Genomic DNA, 24,423 nt, shown 5'->3' on the forward strand with positions numbered 1-24,423 from the left:
ATTGTTGTTAACGCAAGTTTTGTAATAACGTTATGCATCTACATACAAAATTCTGGGTACGCCGGGCTTGGCATTCTGAACTTTCATCACTGCTCTTTTTTAACAAGTGCTACAACTATTTACGAATATATCATGATATTGAACATTAATTAATTAATACTAACATTAAAATAAACAAGAATAGAATGTTTAATATGCGTAAAAGTAGCGTCTTAGTTCCGGTTTGCATCCTGCTCCTAACATTTCATAGTTGATCATATCATGAGCATTGAAAAGAAAGTTAAATTTCTAATCACCTAAAGAACCAATCATTCAAATATATAAATAGCAAGTCATCTAAGCACTAAACTGTCGAACAAGTCACTATCATTTCGCTTGATTTATTTGAAGTAAAGATATTGGGCAAGACCCATAACAAAAACACTCTTTAAGGTGAGTCACTTACAAATCGATTGATGTGTACTATAACATCAAAGCGATCAAATGAGTACTAATTAAATTAAATAATCTACAAGGCGGAAATGTGTAGAAATGCCAGCGTTGTTGTTTGTACAAAGTATTGAGCGATGAATAGCGTGACATGCTGGAAAATACAAAATAAGGAGAAGCCGGAAAATAGAATTTTTTACTGCTCTATTCAGCATGTGATTAAATAAACACAAGGTTGCACTTTTCAAACAGTCTAGCAAAAAAAAATTAATTAAATGATAATAATTTAGCGGCATTGAACTATTTAGAAAAAAACTCTTTTCAGCCATTGTTATCAATTTTTCAAGGTAAATACAAAATATAATGGTATTTATTCAGCATACAGAATAATATTCTATTCATTTCCGATAAAAGTTGAATTTATATTTTCTATAAATGTAAATATATTAGAGGTAAATTCGAGATTGACTTCGATGGATACTTCCGACTTCCGAGTAAATCGCACACACACTCACATGTCACTTCCGTATTTCGGTGTGTTTAATTTCCGATTCAGCATCATTCGCAAGTTCAATAACAAAGCGACGCGGCTTTTAGGCGTTCAACGTTTCATCGCCGGCGGTGAGCATCGTTGTAAAGCCGCATGATAACGCACCCTTTTGATATCTTTGACTGTGCATCAAAGCCAACAATCCCAGAACAACAACAACAACAACAGGAGCAACAAAGAAGACGAGTGTTCTCAACGTTATTTTCAGATCAAAATACCATCATAATGTATAATATAAAGACATTTTGATGTACACGTATCCGCGCTTCAGGTGTGTTAAATTCACACCATGAACATGTTTTGTACATACTCTCATTGTCAATGTTTTAGTTAGCATCGTATTTAGTATTCACTCTGTACGGTTCATTGTGCTCGATACAACGCTTTGAATTCATTTTTGTCGCGCAACACGCGCACTTTCCGCGTGTGATAACGTGTTAACACGTTGTTTGTTTCATATTTCGAGTATGTGATTGAATCATTCCTATCAATCTCTAAACCAGAGTATTTCAAACATATTGACATTAATTTTATCGCTTTTTGTTTGATATATGTGACATACGCCCATTTTAAATTAATTATTTTAATATCTAAATAGTTAAACTATTAAAAAGATAATTATTAGATAAATTATTTAAGAGATTAGTGCGTGACAATCAAGCAATAAATTCTAATAATTTAATTTAACTGTAATTCAATGCCTCTTGATTTTAAGCGACATATTTTGGTGCGCATGTTTGTATTTGTCATGGTGGACAATTTTTTGTGTTAATTAACAAGAAATAGAGCGAGTTAACAAAAAACCCGGGACAATAATCACATAAATCAGTCTTTATGTTTGTCCACCTACGGAAGATTTTGAAGTTCTGGTTATTGTAACTAACAAGTTTAACCTACGTAAGAAATAGAAATAGTTCAAATCGGAGTCAGAAAACTTTTAACATTCACTTGAGTCTAGACTAGTTTATATTGATTTAATAGCAAACTTTAGAATTTAAATTTGATGTAAATTGTAATTTTATATAAGTTACAATGTGTTCAAAGAAAAATGCGACTTCAAACTGAATTCGGATGTGAGTTTTGTTTTCGACGGTTATCATTAGCAACGTAAAAACGAATGTTTTCATATTATTTACGCACTACCAATATTCAAATATTTTGAAGTTATTTTTAGCTTGTGACGTTGACCTAACGTTAACCTGCACATTACTTGTGTACCTGAGTTATGTCGCTGTGTCGCACTATGTGCTCAGGTGAGAGAAGCCCGTGCGAAGCAAATGCCATGCTTACAATCACAATCGTAAACACACTCGCACTTAAGACTCACACCGACATTCGTACTTACAAACACAATTAATGTACACAAGCATTCGTACGAGTGTGAATGGCTGCGAGTGCGATGTGGAGGTTCGGAGAACGCAAAGGTGAAATATACGAAATTGTCCTTGAAATATCTACGAGTGCGTGTATGCTATAAGCATTAGACCTATTTAAACTTGCTTAAGTCAGCTAATATTATGAGATATACATGTTTTTATTTTACAACGTAGAAACACCTTGTATATTATTTATTTGCCAAGGTTTAAAATAGTTATAGTAATGTTTTTTTGGTATTTTAAGCGTTTTTAAGTCGTAGTTAATAGAAATTCTTGTAGTTTTGCACTCAATGTGCAGCGATTGTTAGGAAAATGACCGAACAGGACGGCGATTCACTGACTGCCCAGCAGGAATGTCTTTGTCTTAATGTTTAATGTGTCTTTTTTCACTCGCTGTGGTTTCCATCGTTTCACCTCAAAGTTTCAATTTCGATTTACTTCCTACGTCAATAACTAAATAACAACGTCTTTAATTCTTTCATTACATTATTGCTGATAAATATAACGTCTATTTAAACGCATTGTAAAATAAATCACTTAAGTTCTATTAATTAATAAAGTATAAATAGAACAATTCTGAGATTAACACGGCATTGAATTGTATTTTTATCGAACTGTGATATGATTTGTTGTTATTTTACGCTCGTAGTTCAACCGCGTCTATACATAATGAATTTATAATTGTGTCACGTTTAGTGACAGCGCAACATTTGGTTCCAACATGTGACACGTAATCGTTCAGGTTTTGTTTCAGACTTGTTCTTGCGAGATAGAATAACCCAATGTTCTATTAAGTTACTCTACTTGTGAGTTCTTAATAAAATGTCTGTAACTTGGTCATGAAATTCGAGCGAGTATCAAATTACGCACCGAGCAAATCGACCCGGTCTGACAACTTAAATACCACCCACGTTTCTTAGTTCTTTTTTGTCGTACTTTTCCAATTGGTTTTTTGCACTGCATGCAGTTTTATAAAGTACTAGGTCCTTGGCTTTGTGTGCAATGACGCGCGAGAGGAGAACTTTATAACAATGAAAGTAACATTGCCATATACCATATTCGCTCTGATGACTCATACTTCTCTTGCTTTTTAGTCCGGTTTTGCGCGGGTAGCACGCACCCTCGTGAGTGCTTACCCCCACCACATTTTACGGGTCGTAAATCTCTAGAGTCCTCTCTACCCCCACTACTGTTTCTGGTCGCCCGCAGTTAAAAATAGTCCAGTTGCGGGGTTTTAGAGCTCAACATATCTCTCTTCACCTTTGCGAAACTAACAGACAGTATTTATTTATTTCGCGAATTAATATTTTGTGCCACTTCTCAAACAACCTATTTTGCTCACAATTTGAAATTCCCTATAATATAAAATGTTTATTTGCATTGTGTTCAAATGCAATGCGTAAACAAACATGCCGATTGCATTTCCGCTTGAGCTACACATTTTCGTCAACATCAAATGAATGAGAACATGATACTCGCAAAAAGCATATCCATTAAATTTCAAGACCGTTTATAAAATAATAAACTAACTTGCAAAATAAAATTTGATTATTTTTTTATTAATACTAGATAATAAACTGATTATTCCGTTAATACTTAAACACAGATTGCTTTGGTGTTCGTTCCGGACTGGTCTACTGAGCTCAATTTCTCTTTTGTAATGTTAAGCATTAAAAATTATAAGAAATGTAGTTATTTGCTAATTTCAATAAAAATTGATGAAAATAGCAAAGAAAATATAATTAGCTTGGTGCTACTTTGAGTATTACTCAAGAAGTCATGTCTTGTGTATTATATTATTAATTAATTAGGCGAGGACAAGTCCCGTTGTTGAACCAAACCTAATTAACAGTAGACGTAAGGAGATTACGTAGAAAATCTTCCGTCTTCTGGGGCTTTAATTACGATTCTTGTTTTCTACATCCCGCTCTGACTATTATCACTATTTATAGTATAAGACAAATCTTTAAACAAATATAGAAACAGTACCAAACAAGTCCGTAAATGGGTAAATACTATAAAATTGCACTTTAAATTATTATAACGTAATAAAGCATTGAGTTCGTCTTGGTTATTAAAATTAAAATTAACCTGTTTATATAATACGCATAGCGAAACTAATTTTAACCAAAGTTGAATGTATCCAGTTCATTCAACTTTCACCAACTAAAACAATACAAATTACAATGTGCATATTAATAGTAGGTATATTAGCCTATATCCTACAGCATCAGGAATATTTATTTGTATATCTGCAATATTCCAGAGAGAAAAGCATTTGCCATCAGAATGGGAACACGAGAGTATTGGCACGATTGTTTTTAATTGCTTAATGACTTAAAGACTAATTGTATAATTGCAGATATAATTTATCCATAAATAAGACGTGAAATGACTTTTTTGAAAAAAAATAAATGAACAACGATTAATAAAGTTTAATTGCAATAACTAGACGGAATGTACGCATTTGTATTTTATTATGTCGACGCTTAAGTCACTTTATTACTTATGACATCCGACCAGTCAGCCACGGACTTATTATTACTTAGGTTAAGTCATTGTAGAAACGACAGAATTGCAAAAATCTTGACTTGTTGCTAGTGAAACGCGCCTGAGAGCTGTGCCTGGTACGCGTTTTAATTAAATGCGACTAACAACGTCTAATTGGAATAATAACAGGTCATGCAATGCATTGCAAAATTGTAAATAATTGATGTTTTATTTAACTATGGGAAAATTGATTTTTTTTCCATCATGCTGTCAGTAGTAATCAAAAAAGTAAAAAATTAAGTGAACAAGCACAAAGTATTGTTCCTAATATGTATTAACAAGAATGAAACGCAACAAAACAACAACATCAACAACAAAAAAGAAGGAGCGTTGGCTCGAAAAGTGAAAGTAGAAAATCTGCGCATTACGAACACGCAGAACATCCTTGCTTCTTGGTGCAGCAATAAAAATGTATGCCATTTTACAAAATTGTAATTATTTACTTTCAAAAATATCAAAGTATGTATTAAAAGAAAAAAGAATTCCAAATGCAAAATCATTTCCATCTAGGTCAAGGTAAATTGTCGTCACTTGGCTACTCAACACCTTACACCGTTACTCCTTCATCGTTTTTTAAATAATATACACATTCCTCTCAATGTATATAAATTCCAGTATGTGCGTTAGTCGATAGATATGTGCGTACGTATGTGGAATATGCGGATATGCACTTTTTATGTTCACTACCTCCATATCTCTATCATGTATGGTCGTATATATCATCTTTGGATGTAATCGTGTTCGTGTCCCATTCGATTTATCAATAGTACGCACCATTACAGTAAATATTCTCGCACCGCGCAGTTATTTCACTTCTACCTCGCTAGTAATTTCAATTCGACTGCCGATCGTTGCAGCGAATGTATGCATAGCGGTGCAACCTGATTACAGTTATGTCAGGAATCTTGCGAGTTATGTAGAAGAATAATATTTTTCCATATAAAAATAGCTGACTATTGAGGTACTCGTATTCATCCGATGGAAACAATATTTATATTGATTATAGTACATGGACTTTTAAACTATTTACATTTATCAAATTAATTTCACAGCTGTTTTTATTGTGGGTTCAAATTTCAAGTGCCTAATTGTAGTCATGCGAGGTGGGCAAGGATGTAATGAACTGCTTCCGCAATCAATAAACAAGCCCGCGAGTGGGTGAAACGACTTTGACATTTTCCAAGATTGTAAACGATTACAGGTACAATGTTGTCTATTAATGTCGTGTGCATAATAATAAAGTCATAAAAATTCCTCTACCTTGAGATCCGACAGTGTCAATGCGTAATAGACTCGTAAAATCTGTGATTGCTGTGATTACCGAGATATACAATGTAAAACTTCAACTCACCACTTTGTGCAGCTACAAGAGCTGGCTGCTGCCTTCTACCGCGTCTTTGTGGTGTTGGTTGCAAGCCCGGAGCGGACACCGCACGTTTAGGAACACTGGGAACACTGCTTGTAATCAGTCTGCTAAAGCCAGGCGGCCTGTATCGCGCACTCTTCACGCTATTCTGCGGAGGAAATTGATGCATTGATTGTGCCTTTTGCATACTATTCGTGGCGGTGTTTGTGGGCAGTCTAGGTAAGGAGTTCGTGGTTGCGGTGCTGGATTGCAAACTTCGAGGAAGTGTCGAGCGGTTTTCGAGTTCATCGTCGTCGTCGTCTTCACCATCCGCAGAACCGCCCGAACCGCATGAGGCATCAGGTACACTCGATCGACGTCGTGAGGGACGTCCACTTGCCACCCACAACTTGTCTTCACTGTTTGCACCACCAATACTACCACAACTACGCACTCGGTCCAGTTGTTCTCTGCTCAAACTCTTGTTACTGAAGAGAAGATCACCTGCAGATCTGCGTTTGGCGGCTATAGCGAGTGCTGAAGCTGATGCAGAACCTTCTCCACCAATTAGGGAAAGTCTATTGCGACTATCTGTTGCTAAAAGTGCAGATTCAAAGCTACCTCTCCAACTAAACCGTTCACAGTCAGAGGTTTCACGCTCCTCGGCAATATCAGACACTGATTGGTGATGAGCTCTTCCTTCACTGACCAGAAGATCATGGGATCTGCTCCTTGGTAGCAAATTATACGGTGTTACGTCATCCATTCCAGATAGTTTATCATTTATATTGCTATCAGAAGTGCTATCATCATCTTCTGTGGTGGTTGTTGATGAAGATATTTTCTGTTGGGATCGTCTATGATATCTTTGTTTGGGACTATTGGAAGCATGACTCTCTCCACTTGATACTTCATGCATCAACGCTACGAGCCTGCTACCAATGTGATGCATCACCTTTGCAATTAATGGAGGTGAGTTGGTTTTGTTCTCATCACTATCACCAGTAGCAATTTTTTCAAATGACGCCACCAATTTTTGATAGACAAATGCTGTTTCCCTATTAAGACCATGTGTCTCTTCCAAAATACCACCATCACCTTCATCCCCTTCATCATCAACACTTGTATCAAATTTATTTATAATTTGCTTGCAACTGTCTGAAATCTGTTGTTGCAGAACGGATTTATTACACACTGCTGTACCTTCTAAGTCGCTGCTAGTATAATCCGATGAGTCATACGAATCGCTCCATGTGTCCTCGCTACTAAGATATTCCACAATTTCTCGCACCTGGTCATCGCGAATTCCCGGAACTGTTTTCATCAGCCTGGTCAGTTCATTTTCGAAATACACTAGTTGCGGTGGTTTACAACGATTTTTCAATCTTGGGCTGGGCACAGGTTTCGGTGATCCACGAGGACCGCCCATGATTGGCGTTGTTGGTTTGGAGGTATTGTTCGCTGCCACCATTGTCTTGAAGAATTGACGCATTTTGCACATCATAAGGTTGGTCTCCTCGTCGGAACTCCAATTGTTAAAACTGTCCTTTCTCGTCAACGACGTCGCAGGAGGTGTTGACTCGGTAATTCGTTCATCGACCCGCTTCTCCTCTGATATGTTATACAAGTTCATTTTTAATTCGTTGCGATTGTCACTTATAGATAGTTCGTTGTTATTGTCACGTGTGTCTTTATTTAGATCATCGTTGCTTCCGATAAAACCACTATCACGACTTTGTTGTTTATTGCGGTTATTAAAGTCCGAAGTAAATGATTCAATGGGTTGTGGTGTCTTGTGACCATCTTCTTCTGAATCTTCGTTGACTTCTTGAGTTGTTTCTAAAGGTTTTGTCTCTTCAGAAGGAGAAGATGTTCCATTGCGCTTTTTGTTCTTCTTACGTTTGACAGTATCGAATTGTCCGTCGTTTTTATCAAAATTTGATTCATCATACGTGTCGGTATCCGAGCTGGAAGATGCTTCTTCCGGCTGGTCGTTTAATTCCATATTGGACAGGTCAGGATTTGAAACAATTAGATTATCCAGGGAAGACGAATGAGATCTACCGGTGCCCCTAGCGCGTACTAAACGTTTTCTTCGCTGCTCGGGGCTTGGTTTACCTTCACTATCACTACCCACGGAACCATCAGAGTCCCTTCGTCCTGATTTAAAATTTGTAAATCCACTAAGAAAATACTTTTCTAATCTAGATGAAGCTAATTCGGCAGGATCGTTCGTTTCGTGATTCGTTGTTTCTTCAGTACCCACATAGGAATCTAAACTTTCACTACAAATACTGCTAGTTTCGGAGAGAGCATCATCTCGAACAGTGTTGCCATCCCCAAGACCAAAGAAGAAATATTTTTCTAAGTCTGTTGCGGATTGGGGACGTTGCTTTTTGGTCGTTGGAGTTTCAACCTCACTTTCTTCACAACTTTCTTCAACAATGGTATGAAGGGTGAAGTCAATGGCAGTACGATGATAGCCTCTAAGTTCATCCTCATGATCAATGGCGACTGTACAATGAAGGACCTCCTCACCAGAAGAAGAATCTTCATCAGAATCAAACTCCTGATCGTCATGGCTCAAATCCTCTACCCATGAATCATCGTCAGCAAGTCCTTCCTCTAGACACACTACCGCTGATAACGTATCCGCACCCGTTATCACTGTAACATTTTCGGCGTCTTTGTTTTCAGCACTAGTACTAGTTTCTGAAGTTGTTGTGGCCGGTGCGCGTAATTTGTGAGTGTGCGTAAGCGTGTCGGGCGAGCCAACGAGCGTGACATCTTTATTGTCTTCACCATCAGAGTTTTGTTCGCTTCCATCTATTATTCGCGGCTTGTCTGTGGTAGCCGTCGCCGCCGCTTCGGATACAACAGGTGGTCGATCCGCGTGTTCCAACGTCAGTGTGAAATATCGCGGTTTGGCAGTGGGGGCGGCGTGGTCGGCATTGTCTAGCAGTTGTTGAGTGCTTGCTTGCTGTTGACAGTTGGTGTGGCGCACCACGATGTCATCATCGTTATCTGCGACAAGAGTCGTCGTGTCGGACGTGACGACGCTGACAGGAGCATATGGAGGCGGTGGCTGTGGTGGCGCCGGCGCGTCCTGCGTGATCATTATCAGGCTGGTGTAGCGCGCGCTGTTGTTCGCGTGACGCAGCGACGACGTAGCGGCATGCGTTTCATGCTCGGCGGTGACTGCCGCGCAGCGCACACCTGCCCGAGAGTCGAGGCAGCGCGTGTCCGCTTCGTTCGCGAGCCCCTCCACCTCCGCAATGCATGTAGCACCGCCGAGCTGCGTAACGGGTCCACGATCGTCGGACCGGATCCCCGCGTTTTCGTTCCGTTCGCTGCCAGCGCTCGCCTCGTCTTCATTTACACACACGCCGTCGACTTCTTTATGCTCCTCCGACTTACTTAACTTTTCATCTAATGCGGATTTATCATCATCAGGATCAGTCTTTTCTTCTTCACATTCCGATTTTGTATCACAATCCGCTTCGCTTATCACAGGTTTTATAGGTTCAAGTGCGGGGAGAACTTCGTCGTCAAGTGGTTTAATCTTGGTCAAAATAATACCAAAATCGCCATCGACGTCTGTATCGTTGTCAGAAGATGTTTCATTGGAACTAGCAACATTCACAACGTACACTCTGGAAAATTTACGTTTCTTCTTCTCGTTTTCCGAATTGTCATCGGAACTTATTTGATTTTCGCTGGAATCCACCTCGGAATCGTCCGAGGAAGTACAGGAAGCACTACCTACTGTATCCGTCATTAACACTTCATCAATCACGTCACTCTTATCATTAATACTATAACTTCTCGTTTTAACCTTTTTCTTCAACCTGGCAACAATAGTGGCATCAGCTTCGTCTTCCTCCTCTGAGCTGGATGACGATGAGGACTCAGAGTCCATTTTCTTATCACATGCTAGATGCCCACCAAGATCTGTATTATAACCATTATCGGAATGTAGAAACTCTGTTTTTATTTGCGGTTTCTCGTTGATATTCTTCAGTTTCATTTCTGTATCAATGTCTACACTCGTGAGGGTTTCTTCCGCGACTGGGACCGGTATCGACGTTTGGTCGACCGGCGTCTCGCTCAAGTTCACCGGGCGTGCATCCGCTGATGAATCGGCGGCGTCTGCTTCAGCTTGGGTTACACAACCTGCGTCGCTCTGTTGCCTACCGGAATCACCGCTCGCCGCACTGATGGTCTGCTGTAAGTGCTGCTGGAGAGCCGTGGCAAACGGATTTGGCTCGCCAGCGTTAATCAATGGCCAGATAATCGCCGCCTGATTGAGGTAGGCGCACAGCACTCGTGGCAATACGCGCAGCTGATTTCGCAGCGCTTCTAATGTTTCTGGCGTGTAGACAACCAGCTCATGTGGGTGCCACTGTGACATTGGCACCGGAATGGGCACCGGAACCGGAATAGGCACATACTGCGTTGTGCTGCCACCGGCGCCACCACTACTCCCACCACAGTTTTTACACTGCGGGCGCTCAGGCGTTTCTATAACATCCTGATGCACGCACTGTAACGATGCGTCTTCCATGCCGGTCACACCACCGGTATTACCAACTCCAATACGCACCTTTTCTTTTTCCTCCACCTCAACATCCCTAGAAGATGAAGATGATGGTGATCTGGTATCAAATCTCACAATATCATCATCTGTTCCAGTGTCTGTACCAGATTCCCTCACGCTTCGTCTATAAACCAACGGAGATCCCAATGGAGATTCCGCCAAACCTTTACGATACACTCTCGGGGAACCGAACGGAGACGTAGTCCAGGATAGCATTGGTTTACCCTGACCAGGTGTACCACCACCTGGTTCAAAATAATCCCAATCACACTCGTCAATCGGGTAGCTCGAACTGGTCGTGGTACTATCGTTGTCATCTGGGTCTTCTTCCTTTGACGATGAGTCCGAACTGATGAACACCAGCTTGTAGTCGTCGCCTTCAGGCAGGAGAATATCGAGCAGGTCGGGATCGTGTTGCGTGCCTCCGCGTCGCCAACCTAGTTCAAAAGCGTCGCGAGCGGACAAAGAGTTGTGTTACAATGAATGAATAAATTCTTGTCGTCGCGCACGCAGCGTTGGCAAAAGCCAACAATGTATGTGTATGCCCGAGACGGACAAGTCTGTGCCCTCCACCCAACATGCCAACTACGAGATTTTAGTGCTGTGGCGCCCACACGAAATATTGCCTTGTTATGGGCATGCAGATAGCAGTTACACCTCCGTGCGCATTTTTATACTTCTTGCTTTGAAGCAAGAGCTGCACGCTCGCGCTTGTTATTGAGTTAGTCAGAGCAGCGATAACGCAATTGAATCGCCACTAAGGCCTTGCACCCACCCCCGTACACCGACATACGAGCTAACTGCAACCAACACCCAAAGACGCCCGCGGGATATTTTCTTTGAAGCAATCTCCACTTTATGTATTCATGCATGCCATACTTGTTAAATTCATATATATTAATAGAAGCATTGCCAACAAATGTTATCCTACGTAGGATAGTTGCTTATAACAATTCACTGTAGGCATTTTTATATACATATAGCACTAAATAGCATAATGTTATGATTGTGAATAGTAATGAAATTTCATGCAGGTTCTTAATTTTTAGATATAATTTAGTTAAAATATATTGTTTACCTGCATCCACGGCGGGCATTTTTCGCATATCCTGCCGCCGCCTACGCACAGTGACCTTTCGGAAAACAGTTCCGCTGATCGGCTCGATGTCACATAATTCAATCGGGACCTCATCGCGCTCCGTTAACTGAATTTCCGCCCGTGTCGACTGCAGAACAGAGGGTTGTGAATAAGTATCCACGCGCACTGCCGCCCCCTCCTCCCGTTCACTATTCGCAAGCATACAATCGTCTTTGTCCGTCGAGAAACTGACACGCTTTTCTGATAGTTGATGCATGTTCAACCCGAACCTCGGGCATTCCTCTGATTTACTAGTCTCCAATGGTCTTCTCGTCACATTCAACTTCCCGGCTTCTCGATCACTCGCGCCGTCAGACTTGGCGTGCTGCAGCTTCCGTTTCGACTTCATCGTTTTCATCAGGTCCATAGTCTCGTTGTCGGACATGTCTGAATCGGAGCTTGTCTCCAACTTGGCAGGTTTCCTTTCAGAAGCATACTTAATGAGTGGGTTAACTCGTGGTTTTGGTGAAGTTTCCCGTTTGATTTTGTTACCACTTTGAGCGGGGGTATTTTTAGAACTTTGATTGTTATTCAACGTTAGGAAGCTAAATGGATCTTTTAGGTCTTTGAAAATATTCGAAGTGGTTGTGGGCTGAGGTTGCGGCTGTTGGGGCTGGTCGCAGGTGGTGGTCGCGTCGCCATAAACATCTTCTGATTGTGAGCGTTTCGTGGGCGAGCGGCGGCGCCAAATCAATGAAACTCTAACGCCGGGATTGTTTAGATTATGCTGCGATGCTTCTGGCAAGTTTGTGTTCGTATTCGAGTTCGATGTGATCAAATTTGCGTTCGAGTTGTGCACCTGCTGCACTGGAGGTTGAGGCAGTTGTTTTGGCTTCGGTGGCTGTTGGTGAGATATTAGAGAGGGGTAATTATTAATATCGTTGCTACGAGGAAGACTACTATAGGGACGAAAATCCTGATTGCCTCTCATGAAACTCCATCTTGTTGATGGGCCTAAAATGCACAATATTTTATCATTTAAATTCGGTATTAATTATTCCGGTTCTTACTCGAAATGGTCCAAGATCTTCGAATGGAACGTTTTATGATATCAGTGGAGGGATTGTAAACTCGATTGTCTCGCCGCCTGCTGGGACGCCGGACGAACTCGTTCATCCACTCACCGGTCGCTGCTTGGATTTCCCTGTAACCATTAGGACCGCACGTCGGTTATAACCCACTTAGTGAAACAGTTTCCTCTATAAATTACAAAACTTCGAAAAGCACTCCAATATGATATTACACCACGCTCGACAATCGCCCGCAACCAACTAACATCGCCTCCTAAAAACAACACGCGTTCACTACATCTATCCATCAATTAACCAATCCAAACAATATTTAATAATAATTGCGCCGACGGATGATTCATTCACCCACAACTTCTCCAACGATGAACATGCACGCTGCCATTGATGAGATGGTCGTGACTGGCATGACTCCAAATGGTATTTAGTGTTGAAATCTTCATGATTGACACAATTATTATTGTCATTGAGGATTAGTTATGGGAATATCGATGGCACAATGGTACAATGCTTTTACAACGATCCTAATTGGGTTACTTACATGTGTTTGTGGCACACCGTGCACACCCACTCGGATCCAGTCAGATGATAGACGCGGCAGCTCTTGCACACACGGAATCTGCATGCCCGGCAAGTGGCACCTCGGTTGATCACACGGCCTAGCTCGACCCGACACCTCCCGCAGGAACGATCTGGATCTGGTCCGTCGGGATCATCTACTCTAATGGCGCCTTTCTGTCGGAGGATTTGAAGCTCAGCTTGAAGTCGTCTAGAAAAATAAATCCAATTAAAATCGGCTTATCTTAAAATAACACAAAAATATACTCCAATTTAAAATCCCTTTATCGATTAATATATATTCGCATTATATAATTGGCAAAATTGTCAAACGAATTAAATTAATCTCATGATTAACAAAACTCTAGGAAAAATCTGATAATAATTCAAGTTTTAACCAAACACGCTATCGATTTACAATACAAGGTGAACATCGTGTAATCTTATCAATCCAAATCCATAAACACATGCGATCAACGCACCAGGTGATAACTTGTTCAGTCAATTCAATTTTTGCGTGTGGCGGTTGCGACAATGTCGTCTGATGATACAGGTAACTAAATCTATTATATAAATTATAAAATCAATACTTAACACAGTAATTTACAGAAAATGACAAACCTCCAAACATGTTCCTTCCGAGCATGTTGAAGAAAAATGGAGGAAAATTTGGCGCAGCATTGGGTAATGCCCTCATGAATAAATTCCAAGCCCCAAAAAAACCATCACCGCAAGAAGATGCCCAATTAGATAGCCCGGATGCACCGGAAGTTACAAAAGAAGAAACTACGGCATGCGATTCGGCAACCGCACCTGCCTCTGATAATAATCCAAGGAAGGCATTTGAAACACGACCGGTGACTTACAATTTTACTAAGGAACCGACCGAATCGCGATTGCCTTTAAATAAATTTACTTCAAAAAGTACTGATAACTTATCAAACGAGGTAGTAAATGAAAACAACAGTACATTGGATCGTATTGAACGTAATGAAATTCTCAATGACGTTCGATCTAACCGAGTCAAGGCGCCGTCAACTCGTCCAAAATCTACAAACATCTTTAAAGAACAACTGGTTGCCGCTAATATTCCCTTAGACGAGAACTCTTATTCTACCCCACCAGATTCACCTCAACCACAAGAAAAGAAAGAAGAAAAGAAAGCAGACGAAAACATGTTCAAAACAGGAAGTGTCCAGCCTCTAAATGGAGGTTTTCGTAGGCAAACCCCAATACGAAATAGAACAGATCGACCATTATCAGTGGGTAATGTGGAAGCCCTCAGAAGACTATCACCAGAGGGTTCAAAAGAAAGTAAAATCGACGAAGTTGATACAACAATAAATAACAATAAAGTATCGGCTAGAAAAGCTCTATACCATTCAAAATCAACAGAATTACTAGGTTCAGATTTTGTCAAGTCAAAAGAACCAGAACCAAAAGAACCTTCTGAGAAGACAACAAATCCAGCAGATAAACTAACAATTCGCAGTTTGAAAAACGTGGCTGTCACTTTAACAAAAAGTGTAAAATTAATGGAGGGAGAACTTGTTAGTATGAAGGCACAACTTCATAATCTTATTACCTTGATTGGTGAAATTGAAAATGGCGATAAGAAATAATCATATTTTCCCAAATTCGATATCGATAAAGTGTGTACCACAAGTATGTACTTCCATTATTTAATAAATATTACCTTACATGGTTTCATAGTTTATATTAGGTTAATTTTTCATATGAATTTCATTTTTTCTATATACATTTTATATTATATCTGAAAGCGCGCAGAAGTACTTAATCATTAATGCACTTAATGCCAGCCGCTTATCGAGTGTTTACTCATCGCTATCTATTAGAAAGTCGTTCGTGAAAGATCCGGGGACGACATTCGATGCGCAATTACCCGCAGTTGCTTCTATCTCGTCTTCTCTCGTTCAAAAACTCGCACCGTGAAAGGAACAAGTAATATTATTCTCTCGCTGACAGCGCTGAATTGCGCTCAATATTTGTTGAACTTGAACGGAAAAACATGAACTTTTCATCTTATAATAGCAGAAATAACGGAAAACACATCACTGAAAAGTTTTTAATATACAGAATACTTCTTACATTTCCGGACTCGTTTCCGCCGTTTGCAAATGCTGGAATCGAGAGACAATTCCAGTTGCAAATATTGTAATTGTAACTTTTCTCATGTTGAGCGTTGAACTTGTATTATGAATAATATGAAGGAATTTTGCTGTAATAGAAAATCTTGTGCATTCCGCGCCCATTGTGATGAAGTCACTCGAGCGATGGCTTTCCCACATTACCAGAGCGTTTCATGATTTCATACATGGGCACAAGTCGCTATACTTATTAAAAGATTCATTGAGTATACGGAGAGGAGGTCTCCCTTGGGCGTTGTTGCTTCTCATTAGCATTTAATGCCGCAAGATATAGCAAGATCAATTCATTTGGTGTGGATTTAATTGTTAAGTGCCTTAATTAAGAGTATCTTTTGTGTTTGCACCTTGTTGTGCTTTTAGAGTTATGTTTTAATTAGCAATTTATGTTTAAAGGCGATTAGATTTATGAATCAATTTTCTGATAACATTGTGTGATTATAAATTTTATTTCGTAAAATCGCTTTGTTATGAAATAAAAATTTGGATTAAACATATCTGGATAATCAATTTAATTGAAACAAAATCAATTGCGTCAAATAAATTAAGCGTTTTGTTTATATTTAATCTGAAATTGCTTAAAATACTTAAAATTTTCAACTTTGAACCAAATTAGTCTTCCAAATATGTTTTGAGGTTAATCTTGGCCTAATTGCAATTTGATTGTATACTAACCCCCTTTTTAAATTTAAGTACTGAATAATTTAAATAATTCTCATATTGTATAATGAATCCAAACCAAACCAAACAAACTTGCTTGTTAAAGCAATCAAATTAAAATATTTTACTTATTATTATGGCCGATTATGACACAATGCTATTCTTCTTTTATAAAGAATTGAGCTCACATTCTACTATATTTTATTTGACAATAATTACACCGGCAAAGCTTCAATTCAAATGCGCTTAATTTTTATACAATTAAACATTCACAAGACTTCGAGAAAGGAACTGAAACAAATTATGAATAAAATAATACAGCATAAAGTTATTCCAACAATTTACGACTCCATAACTTTAACTTAGTACAAAAGATTTGATATGGTTTGATCCACCGTGTCGCAATACTCGCCTCTCGCCTCTCTGTGTCCGAAATCTGGCTATCTGTACTTGTGAGAAAAAATGCAGTACAAAGATCCGTCGAGTACAAACCAACTACAATAACTGTATCTATTTTCTAGCCAACGTGACTCAGGTTTGAATTCTGCTTAGTATTCGTTATTTCGTATTATGTACGGTGTTGTAAGCAGTATTTTCTCGGATTTGCTCCCAAAGGTCACGCCTATAATAAAGCATCAAGAGAGGCACAAAGAGTACACTGCTTTTATTCCTATTTTGAGCACAAGTGTTGCATGGTTTTAATAATGGCTGCAACATTATTCTTATTATCTAGCAAATGACATGAGAGACCAAGCCCTGCCTTAGATCTAGTTTCTAGTTTATCTTCTATTTTTTGTCGCTTGCATGTTTCCGTTGAGCCAATTTCCACACTTTATGCAAAAAGCAAACACTTTAAGTCACTGAATAATAATAATAATATTTGCATTCATATCAAATAATTTTTCATTAGTGGAAGTTGTTACAAATATGCAAAATGTCGGAATATAAATTATCGGTTAAGTCATACCTAAGACAAAGACAAACTCTAAATAAAGTGTGAGTCGTTTTGTTCTAGGTAAGGCTGGGTGTGAACCTCGTGTGATTAAATGAGTGTTGACTCGAGAGTAAAACTAGTAAAGCGGATATGATTTGTTGGTTTAATGACTTAAGTCACTAACTCACATATGTAGGTATAATCCGAAAGATTTCCGGGATATAAAACAAACAATTATAATTAGATTTTACAGTTAGATAATATGATTTATAATCATTTTATGAGAAAAGTTTTTGTAGTAATACTTGTTAATTTTGTTGTCTCTTCGTAAGTAGATTCTGGCATTTGTACTTGTTACTGGTTGCTGGTTACCCGTTGGCGGATGCAGAAAGGACTGACGCGCCGTGCACGCGATACATCAGCCGGGATTGTGTTGGAAAACCGCAGCACGCGTTGAACGATAGAAAACGCAAACGGCGGTTCGCGAATCGATAGAATACGTGCGCGTTGGCGTACGCTGACAATTTCTGACATACTTTCCATTTTCGTTTAAAGCTAAAAACAGATACCGCGAAGGAATGGAGGATGGAGGCTTGCAGTAAAATGAGTACCTATTTGTATCTGGCTGCGTTTTGCTAAAGCTGCCGACAAGTACGAGTATAGTAGCAAATCTCCCGAAGTGTAAGAAAGCAAAGATGAAAGCTGCTTTGCTTTGCTGCAAGTGTGTTTAAAGTCTGATCTGAACTATACAGAGAAAATGATAGCTATACAATATTGCATTCCGTAAATATAATACTCAATACATTTCATCGAAAGTTATTTATAAATAAAAGATGCAAACACTTTCCAGACTGCCAGCAAAAAGATCAAAATAATGTTTTACTTCTTTCTTACAATAAAGAACACAGAATACAGACAATAATAGTTGTCACGGTTGAATACTTCCAACTTTTGCACTTTGCAACCTATAATCGGGGTTGAACTGGAAAACGTCTTGCAATACACTTCAATTATTACGCCCACGAAACAAAACTTTAGTTTTTTCTACGTCTAGCCTACTTATCGTAATACTTTTAGAAAAAGCTTGTTTGATTTTTTTCTCTCAGGGTATAAATGGGCAAAAAACACCCAGAATTAAAATATTAAATTGTATAATGACAGCACGTGAACAAGAATACCGCGACGGCAAATAGCAACAAATAACAACATTTATTTTAAATATTCGTGCGGCGCCAATCAAGGACACGGCGTTAAGATCAGCGCAAAAAAACGTTTACATCATGCATATCTCAGTTTTCGTTGTAGGAACAAATCCAAGCAAACCATATCAAAGCATAGGTAATCACAAAATTCAATTGTGGATGTTTCTATGTAAGTTTCAAAGTTTAAAATACTCATTACATGATGTAAGTCATGTTTCTATATATAGGAAAACTTAATGACCAAGGAACAGAATAGCCACCGGGTATGAACACATGCTCCGGAGATAATTACATTAATCCGATGTTATTGTATTGTATTACCTAATAACGAATGCTTTAATTTTGCTCTGCACTGTTCTGTTTTATAATCTGAATAGCATCCATTTATATTATTTATTATTGCTATTAGTCTGTATAAGCCGACCGTTTCCTGCTAAACAATAATTCAATTCAACAGCGCCGTCAAAATGGCGTCTTGATTAAAAATATTACGACTGGACACAGGATACACGTGAGTGTGTTGTGTGTACTTCATTTGCACCATGCGCACAGGTGACTTGCTTATAAGGTGAAAAAGCGCATGAAGAAGTTCCTCATAGAGATGACAGGTGAGGAGGTGAGGTTGATGAACCTGAACGATGAACGCGTCGCGTCGCAAAACACACACACACACACACACACACAAATGTACATCCCAGGTAAGTCAAGTTCACATACACAAAACACATGTACATGCGCACACATCTAAATTCCTACCGACCGAGTCATTCTCAGTCACATATATAGACGCAAGAATCAAAGGATTGTAGCTCGAGTGAAGGGGAGAGGGTAGGCGGCGTCGTTGACCAAGTCCAGCACGAACAGGTAAAACATAAGTACACTGCAACACAATATGTACTCGTCCAAGCGGTGCAAGCACTTGCAATGTATGAAAACTCGCGAGTGAATGTACAGAAAGCCGAAAAGCACAATGGCGAAACAACGAACTTTAATAACAATCTACACAGCTTGCAGCCAAATGTATTACTATTATATCATATCTTATTTTGGATTAATTAGAATTCTAATCACATCAATTTCTGGCTTCCATAAAGTGAGACCTCAATTAATTTTCAATGTTATTCCAATTTGAACGATTCAATGCAAGTTCAAAATCGTTCAATGGCGTCCATCCGACTCGATTATCTATTGTCTATTATAATTGTCTAGCACCTTAAAAGTTTCTTTACTTCAATATGTTCTACATCTCCTTGAAGCAATTTGTTTCGGTCATTTTTTTCGATGATTAATTTACTTTCATTTTATTACTTTGCTTTAACCTAAATTTAAAACTGAACTTTGACTGAGTCTATTCCGAGGCTTAAGTTGAGTAGTAGTAAAGTTTTTGCTTGAACTTTAAATTTGTAAGTTCATAACCGTCGTGAACCAACTTTAATGAATTGTTAAATATGCAGCAACCATTTATGAGGTCATTCATAAATGACTTGCAAAACGACTGTAAAGTTTTATATTGCTGGTAAACTTGTATCAAATTTCCAAGCCGTATGCATCATTATAAATATATGTTTCTTTTTGGATAATGTTCACTCGCGTCTTATCCAACCATGGGGTTCAAGGGAAACCGTGGAGTTGCTCAGCGGCTGGTGGTGATTCAAACAAACCTGGTAGACTCAAGTTGAATAAGCGACTAAGCTACGAACCCGTTTCACAACCCGACTACTCACACCAAACTCAGCGACACATTCATGCTGAAAACCTATGCATCTACCTGCACTGAGTTGTCTGTGTTGGTGGTGTGCCAGTGCGGCCGATGCACGTTCATTTCTTGTGCTCACAATCGCTGCCGCAAGCTAGCCGCAATTCAGATTTTACTCGCTGCTGCATTATTGCATTATTATTCAACCCACACCATCGCCGGGTTTAAAAGGCTTTGATTTAATCTGCTGGTGACTGACTAACACCAGAAATGCGCAAAAGTATGTGGTGTGAAATACAATTTGAATACCTTCACTGTTTATATACCATGTTTTAATTACCAATGTGGTTATATATAGTTCCTCGAGTAATCTCTTCTGGGAGTTGGTGGTATATCCAATTAACTTTGGCACAACACTGAATCAACGTCTTTTTCACTTCAATTTACGTTTGATTGCATCGGATGCACTAAGTAATTTCTGAGTATGAACTTAAGTCAATTTTGGTTTGGTTTCACTTTTAGAACGCGAATATAAGCTGGAAAGCTGATAGCATTCCGGCCCCGACACACCGGCACGCCGACTGACAACAGAATACCTAGTTAAACAGCGGATGGCGGCGTTCCGGCGATGGTAAGATGCGGACCGACATGCAGCGCCACGCAGGAGGTGAACTCCGCTCGCTTAAGCTATGTTACTTACCATCAGTATGGTATACCCGATGTGGTGGACGGAGAAACCCGAACACCTACGAGGATGCCAGTGCGTTGGTAGGTGTAGAATTGACCATACCATTCAAGCAAGCATACCATATGTTAGATATGTAGGTATTGGTAGGTATTATGTGGCCGCTAGTGTGCGTTAAAACAGTTTCGGTCTCAAGGTGGTATGACTGAGTCTCGCTTCATTGCGCATATAGAGTTTAGCAACAAGTTGGTGGTCAATTTTGTATATTTTTCATTTGTTTATTGCATTTGGGAACAATACATTTCGATAATATTTTAGCAAATTGCTTTAATTATGTACTATTGTTGTTGTATATGGGATATTAGGTCGAATTTATTTAAATGTTATAAATTAACTAATTTGTTAATTTATTCGTTGTTCAAAATATGGCATTGGTTGTAGGATGTTCAATTTCAACATCGTTATTATATACCATTTATTTTAAACAATGCTGCAGTAGCTGCACGGTTATTTGTGTTAGAGACTGTATATTACAATATAAATTTAGATGTGAAAATGCATTATGCAAGAACATATGAAAATTAAAAATAAACATTCATTTTCATCGGGGAGTAAACAAGCAAAAAATTTTTAACACGTTATTAAATGAAGCATAAGTTTTTCAAGATCAAGTTCACAGCGTGACAAAGGCTAATATTAATAGAAGATCAGTGGATGCATTACAATGGATAGAGCTATATTTATTTATTGAAAAGAAATATTTTCCACGAAATTTAATTATGTCGTGCGAGCCAATTTAGATATCCTTCGACGTACCGATCATTGCCATGGAAATATCATTTTTCAAATAGCTCCATCACTATTTATCAAATTCAGGATTTCGGGGAAATCAGATCGATTTCGTTAGTGTTTGCTATTATAACACTAATTGATATTGCTCAGATTGTACTTGATATTAACTGAATTACACACTAAAATATTATAAAGAATTAAGATTTGATTCTGAATCAGTCTGATGGTTTGAAAGCTTTTCAAACTGTTACTAAATGTTTTGGAAAAACTTACATCTTTAGTCAAGTGGGAAACTTGGACTTGTTGGAAAAATTCTTGAAAGTCTAACCTTTATGGTCTAGCCTTTCCTAGGTGAGCGAAAAATTCTTTTAATAATTTCCTAGGTGAAACTAAAAGAGCGCTTCGTATAATTAAAAGTTTTTTCCTGTAAAAATATTTTTATATACATATTTCTTTAATTAATTTATCTTAATTTAAATGAAGAGATAAAAACTACGTATATGAATAATTGCACAAATACGCGAAAGCAAAAAAAAATGCTGAAGGCGCTTCTTTTGATCAAGACGCAAAAGGCAGGAACAATCAATTGTTTTGCAACTGCAGAACAGTGTTTACAAACAAATGCAATTTTACAGAAATGACCTTCTGGATGCAATAAGGTTTCAGTAAAGTAATACCTGCACAATACAGGCAGGACCTACACCTACACCCCCGGGACAACAAAATTGTGCACAAACAAATGCAATTGACTTGCAACTCAGAATCTGAATCCAATCTATACATTTTTAGTTCAACATTTCGAAATATCCAACTGGAAATGAACAAAAATGATTTAATTTAAAAAGCTATTTTTAAACATAATGTAATTAAATACGCACATATGTAGAATTGTTTTAACAGTCCGATTGTTCGATTATTTTGAAAGAGAAGAGTTAAACTCACGCTGGATTTACGTAGACGTGTTGATGCACTTCAGGAATTGATTTTGCCGACCACCGTAAAAATTCTAGTATTTAGGTCGTGCGTCTGGTTGTGAAGCGATTCCCCTACAGGAATAATTGAACCAAATCAAAATCCCAAAACCAATTTCCACCGCAGACCGCAGGGGTCTTCAATGATTCTGCATCTACTCGTATATTCTTGAGAATACTCGTAATTCTTCGAATTGTGCATATCATTTAAATGTTACGTGTACCTAATTTATGCAACTCCCTTGTTGTGCACGTCCTATCTAATGCAACACTCCTTGTTTTAGTAATACGTTTATTATTGTACCGAATTATCGGTTTTGCGTTTTCAAAGCTCCAGCTACATGAACTCATGTGAGGTGCGTCCGCAAACAACCCCAGGCAGTAGCTTCATCTGGTTCTGTCAAGCGGGCTCAGAGTACGAGTACCTACATCACCGCCAGAATAATTATTAAAAATATATTTTAAAGGGCTTGCGAGCACAACAAATATTTTAATCAACATCAAAATAAAATAATTATTATTTTGAGACGAAAATATAAAATAAAATTTCTTCATCTGGAAAGTGTTTGTATGTAAATAATTAATTGAAAACTGATCCAATCGAAGTTCAAACAGCTGTAACATCAAACACATCAACTTTGGTAACCTCAGAATCGAATGTTTAGCAGGAAATACGCAAAACACTGCACAACATTTTAATTAACATCCAACTTGTAAAATATGCAACGCGGAATACTGGTGATTTGCTACATTGTTGCAAGTTGTTACACAATTTCCAATTGACTTCATCCAATATCACAAGTGATTAAATCGACACTCAAATATTAACAACAAAGACCTAATTTGAAAAACTCACACAACAATAATTGATTTATCATGCAAACAGAACGACATTAAATGTTAAACCGTCTCTGTGGTACGAGCAAACAGGGTTTTAAACTGGGACGGCACTTATAGAAATCGAAAGTGAATTTTCCGCATGAAGGGTGTAGGATAGGTGTAGGTACTCCCAGGGGACGTACACACATCAACAATGTTTTCAAGCCCTGAGTATGATGTATAATATGTTTGTATAGCGGTGAGCCTTGAATCTCACGTATCAGTAGGTCTAATAGGCTATTTATAGTTATAGGCCTGACAACGCCTGCATAAAAACACTGAGACTAATCGGATAAAGTGTAGCAAAAAAATAATATTTTACTAAATATAAAAATATATTCTCGTTGGATTTTGTTATTTTATATTTTATTATTAGAACTTACATAATGCGAAACTGTTGATCTCTTTGTAGTTGCTCGTTGCGTTTGAGCACTCCCAGAATTATCTGGCGCTCAGTTACGGAGAGCTGCGAAGCCTCGGCGGAGGCGGCGGCTGCCACGGCGTTAACGCACGCAGGATCGCTGCAGCAACGCTCCGAATGCAGCTCGTGATGATTCATTACTCGATTTAAATGCATTTTCGTCCTGTCTTAAAGTCTGTGCAAAATTTGAACCTTTCATTTAGAACTTTTTACAAAACTTTTCCTGATTGCAATATTCAAACATTTTAATTATCTTATAGTATATAATTATTTAATTCTTAATACTCGTAATTACACACTTCACTATAAATTTTTAAATTATTATTTTTTATTTAATTTTAAGTTGTGAGTTTTATCCGTTTGACGTATTTGGAATATTTTTACATGCGGTGGTGGCAGCGCGTCCATTTCGCGTCGAGGGTGGCGATAAACTGGCGCGTGGCGGCT

The 24,423-nt window shown here is 38.5% G+C and overlaps 2 protein-coding genes across 4 annotated transcripts in view; one reads left to right on the forward strand and one right to left on the reverse strand.

Moving 5' to 3' along the window:
• btsz (bitesize) overlaps positions 1-24,144 on the reverse strand; it is a 28,429-nt gene extending 4,285 nt beyond the window's left edge. Inside the window, exons 1-5 of one of the 3 annotated variants that reach the window (XM_065300186.1) lie at positions 23,939-24,144; positions 13,555-13,782; positions 12,996-13,129; positions 11,926-12,939; positions 6,257-11,284 (exon numbers count right to left, since the gene is read on the reverse strand). In XM_065300186.1, coding sequence (XP_065156258.1) covers positions 6,257-11,284; positions 11,926-12,939; positions 12,996-13,129; positions 13,555-13,782; positions 23,939-24,132 — 6,598 coding nt within the window. In that variant the 5' untranslated portion in view covers positions 24,133-24,144. Of the gene's footprint in view, positions 1-6,256; positions 11,285-11,925; positions 12,940-12,995; positions 13,270-13,554; positions 13,783-20,568; positions 20,822-23,938 lie in introns of those variants that run through there. The other 2 variants (XM_065300187.1, XM_065300188.1) reach the window with 2 other exon arrangements.
• Positions 13,978-15,288, forward strand: LOC135791128 (uncharacterized). Its single transcript, XM_065301442.1, has 2 exons — positions 13,978-14,124; positions 14,181-15,288. Exons 1-2 carry the CDS (start codon positions 14,106-14,108, stop codon positions 15,191-15,193), a joined length of 1,032 nt encoding a protein of 343 aa, XP_065157514.1. The 5' UTR covers positions 13,978-14,105; the 3' UTR covers positions 15,194-15,288.
• Positions 24,145-24,423: the final 279 nt, after the last annotated feature.

This window comes from Atheta coriaria, unplaced genomic scaffold (assembly GCF_025399875.1).
Source record: "Atheta coriaria isolate IRGN ID8LTWV9N9 unplaced genomic scaffold, Caltech_Dcor_3.1 hic_scaffold_4_pilon, whole genome shotgun sequence".
In the NCBI taxonomy this organism is placed as follows: domain Eukaryota; kingdom Metazoa; phylum Arthropoda; class Insecta; order Coleoptera; family Staphylinidae; genus Dalotia; species Dalotia coriaria.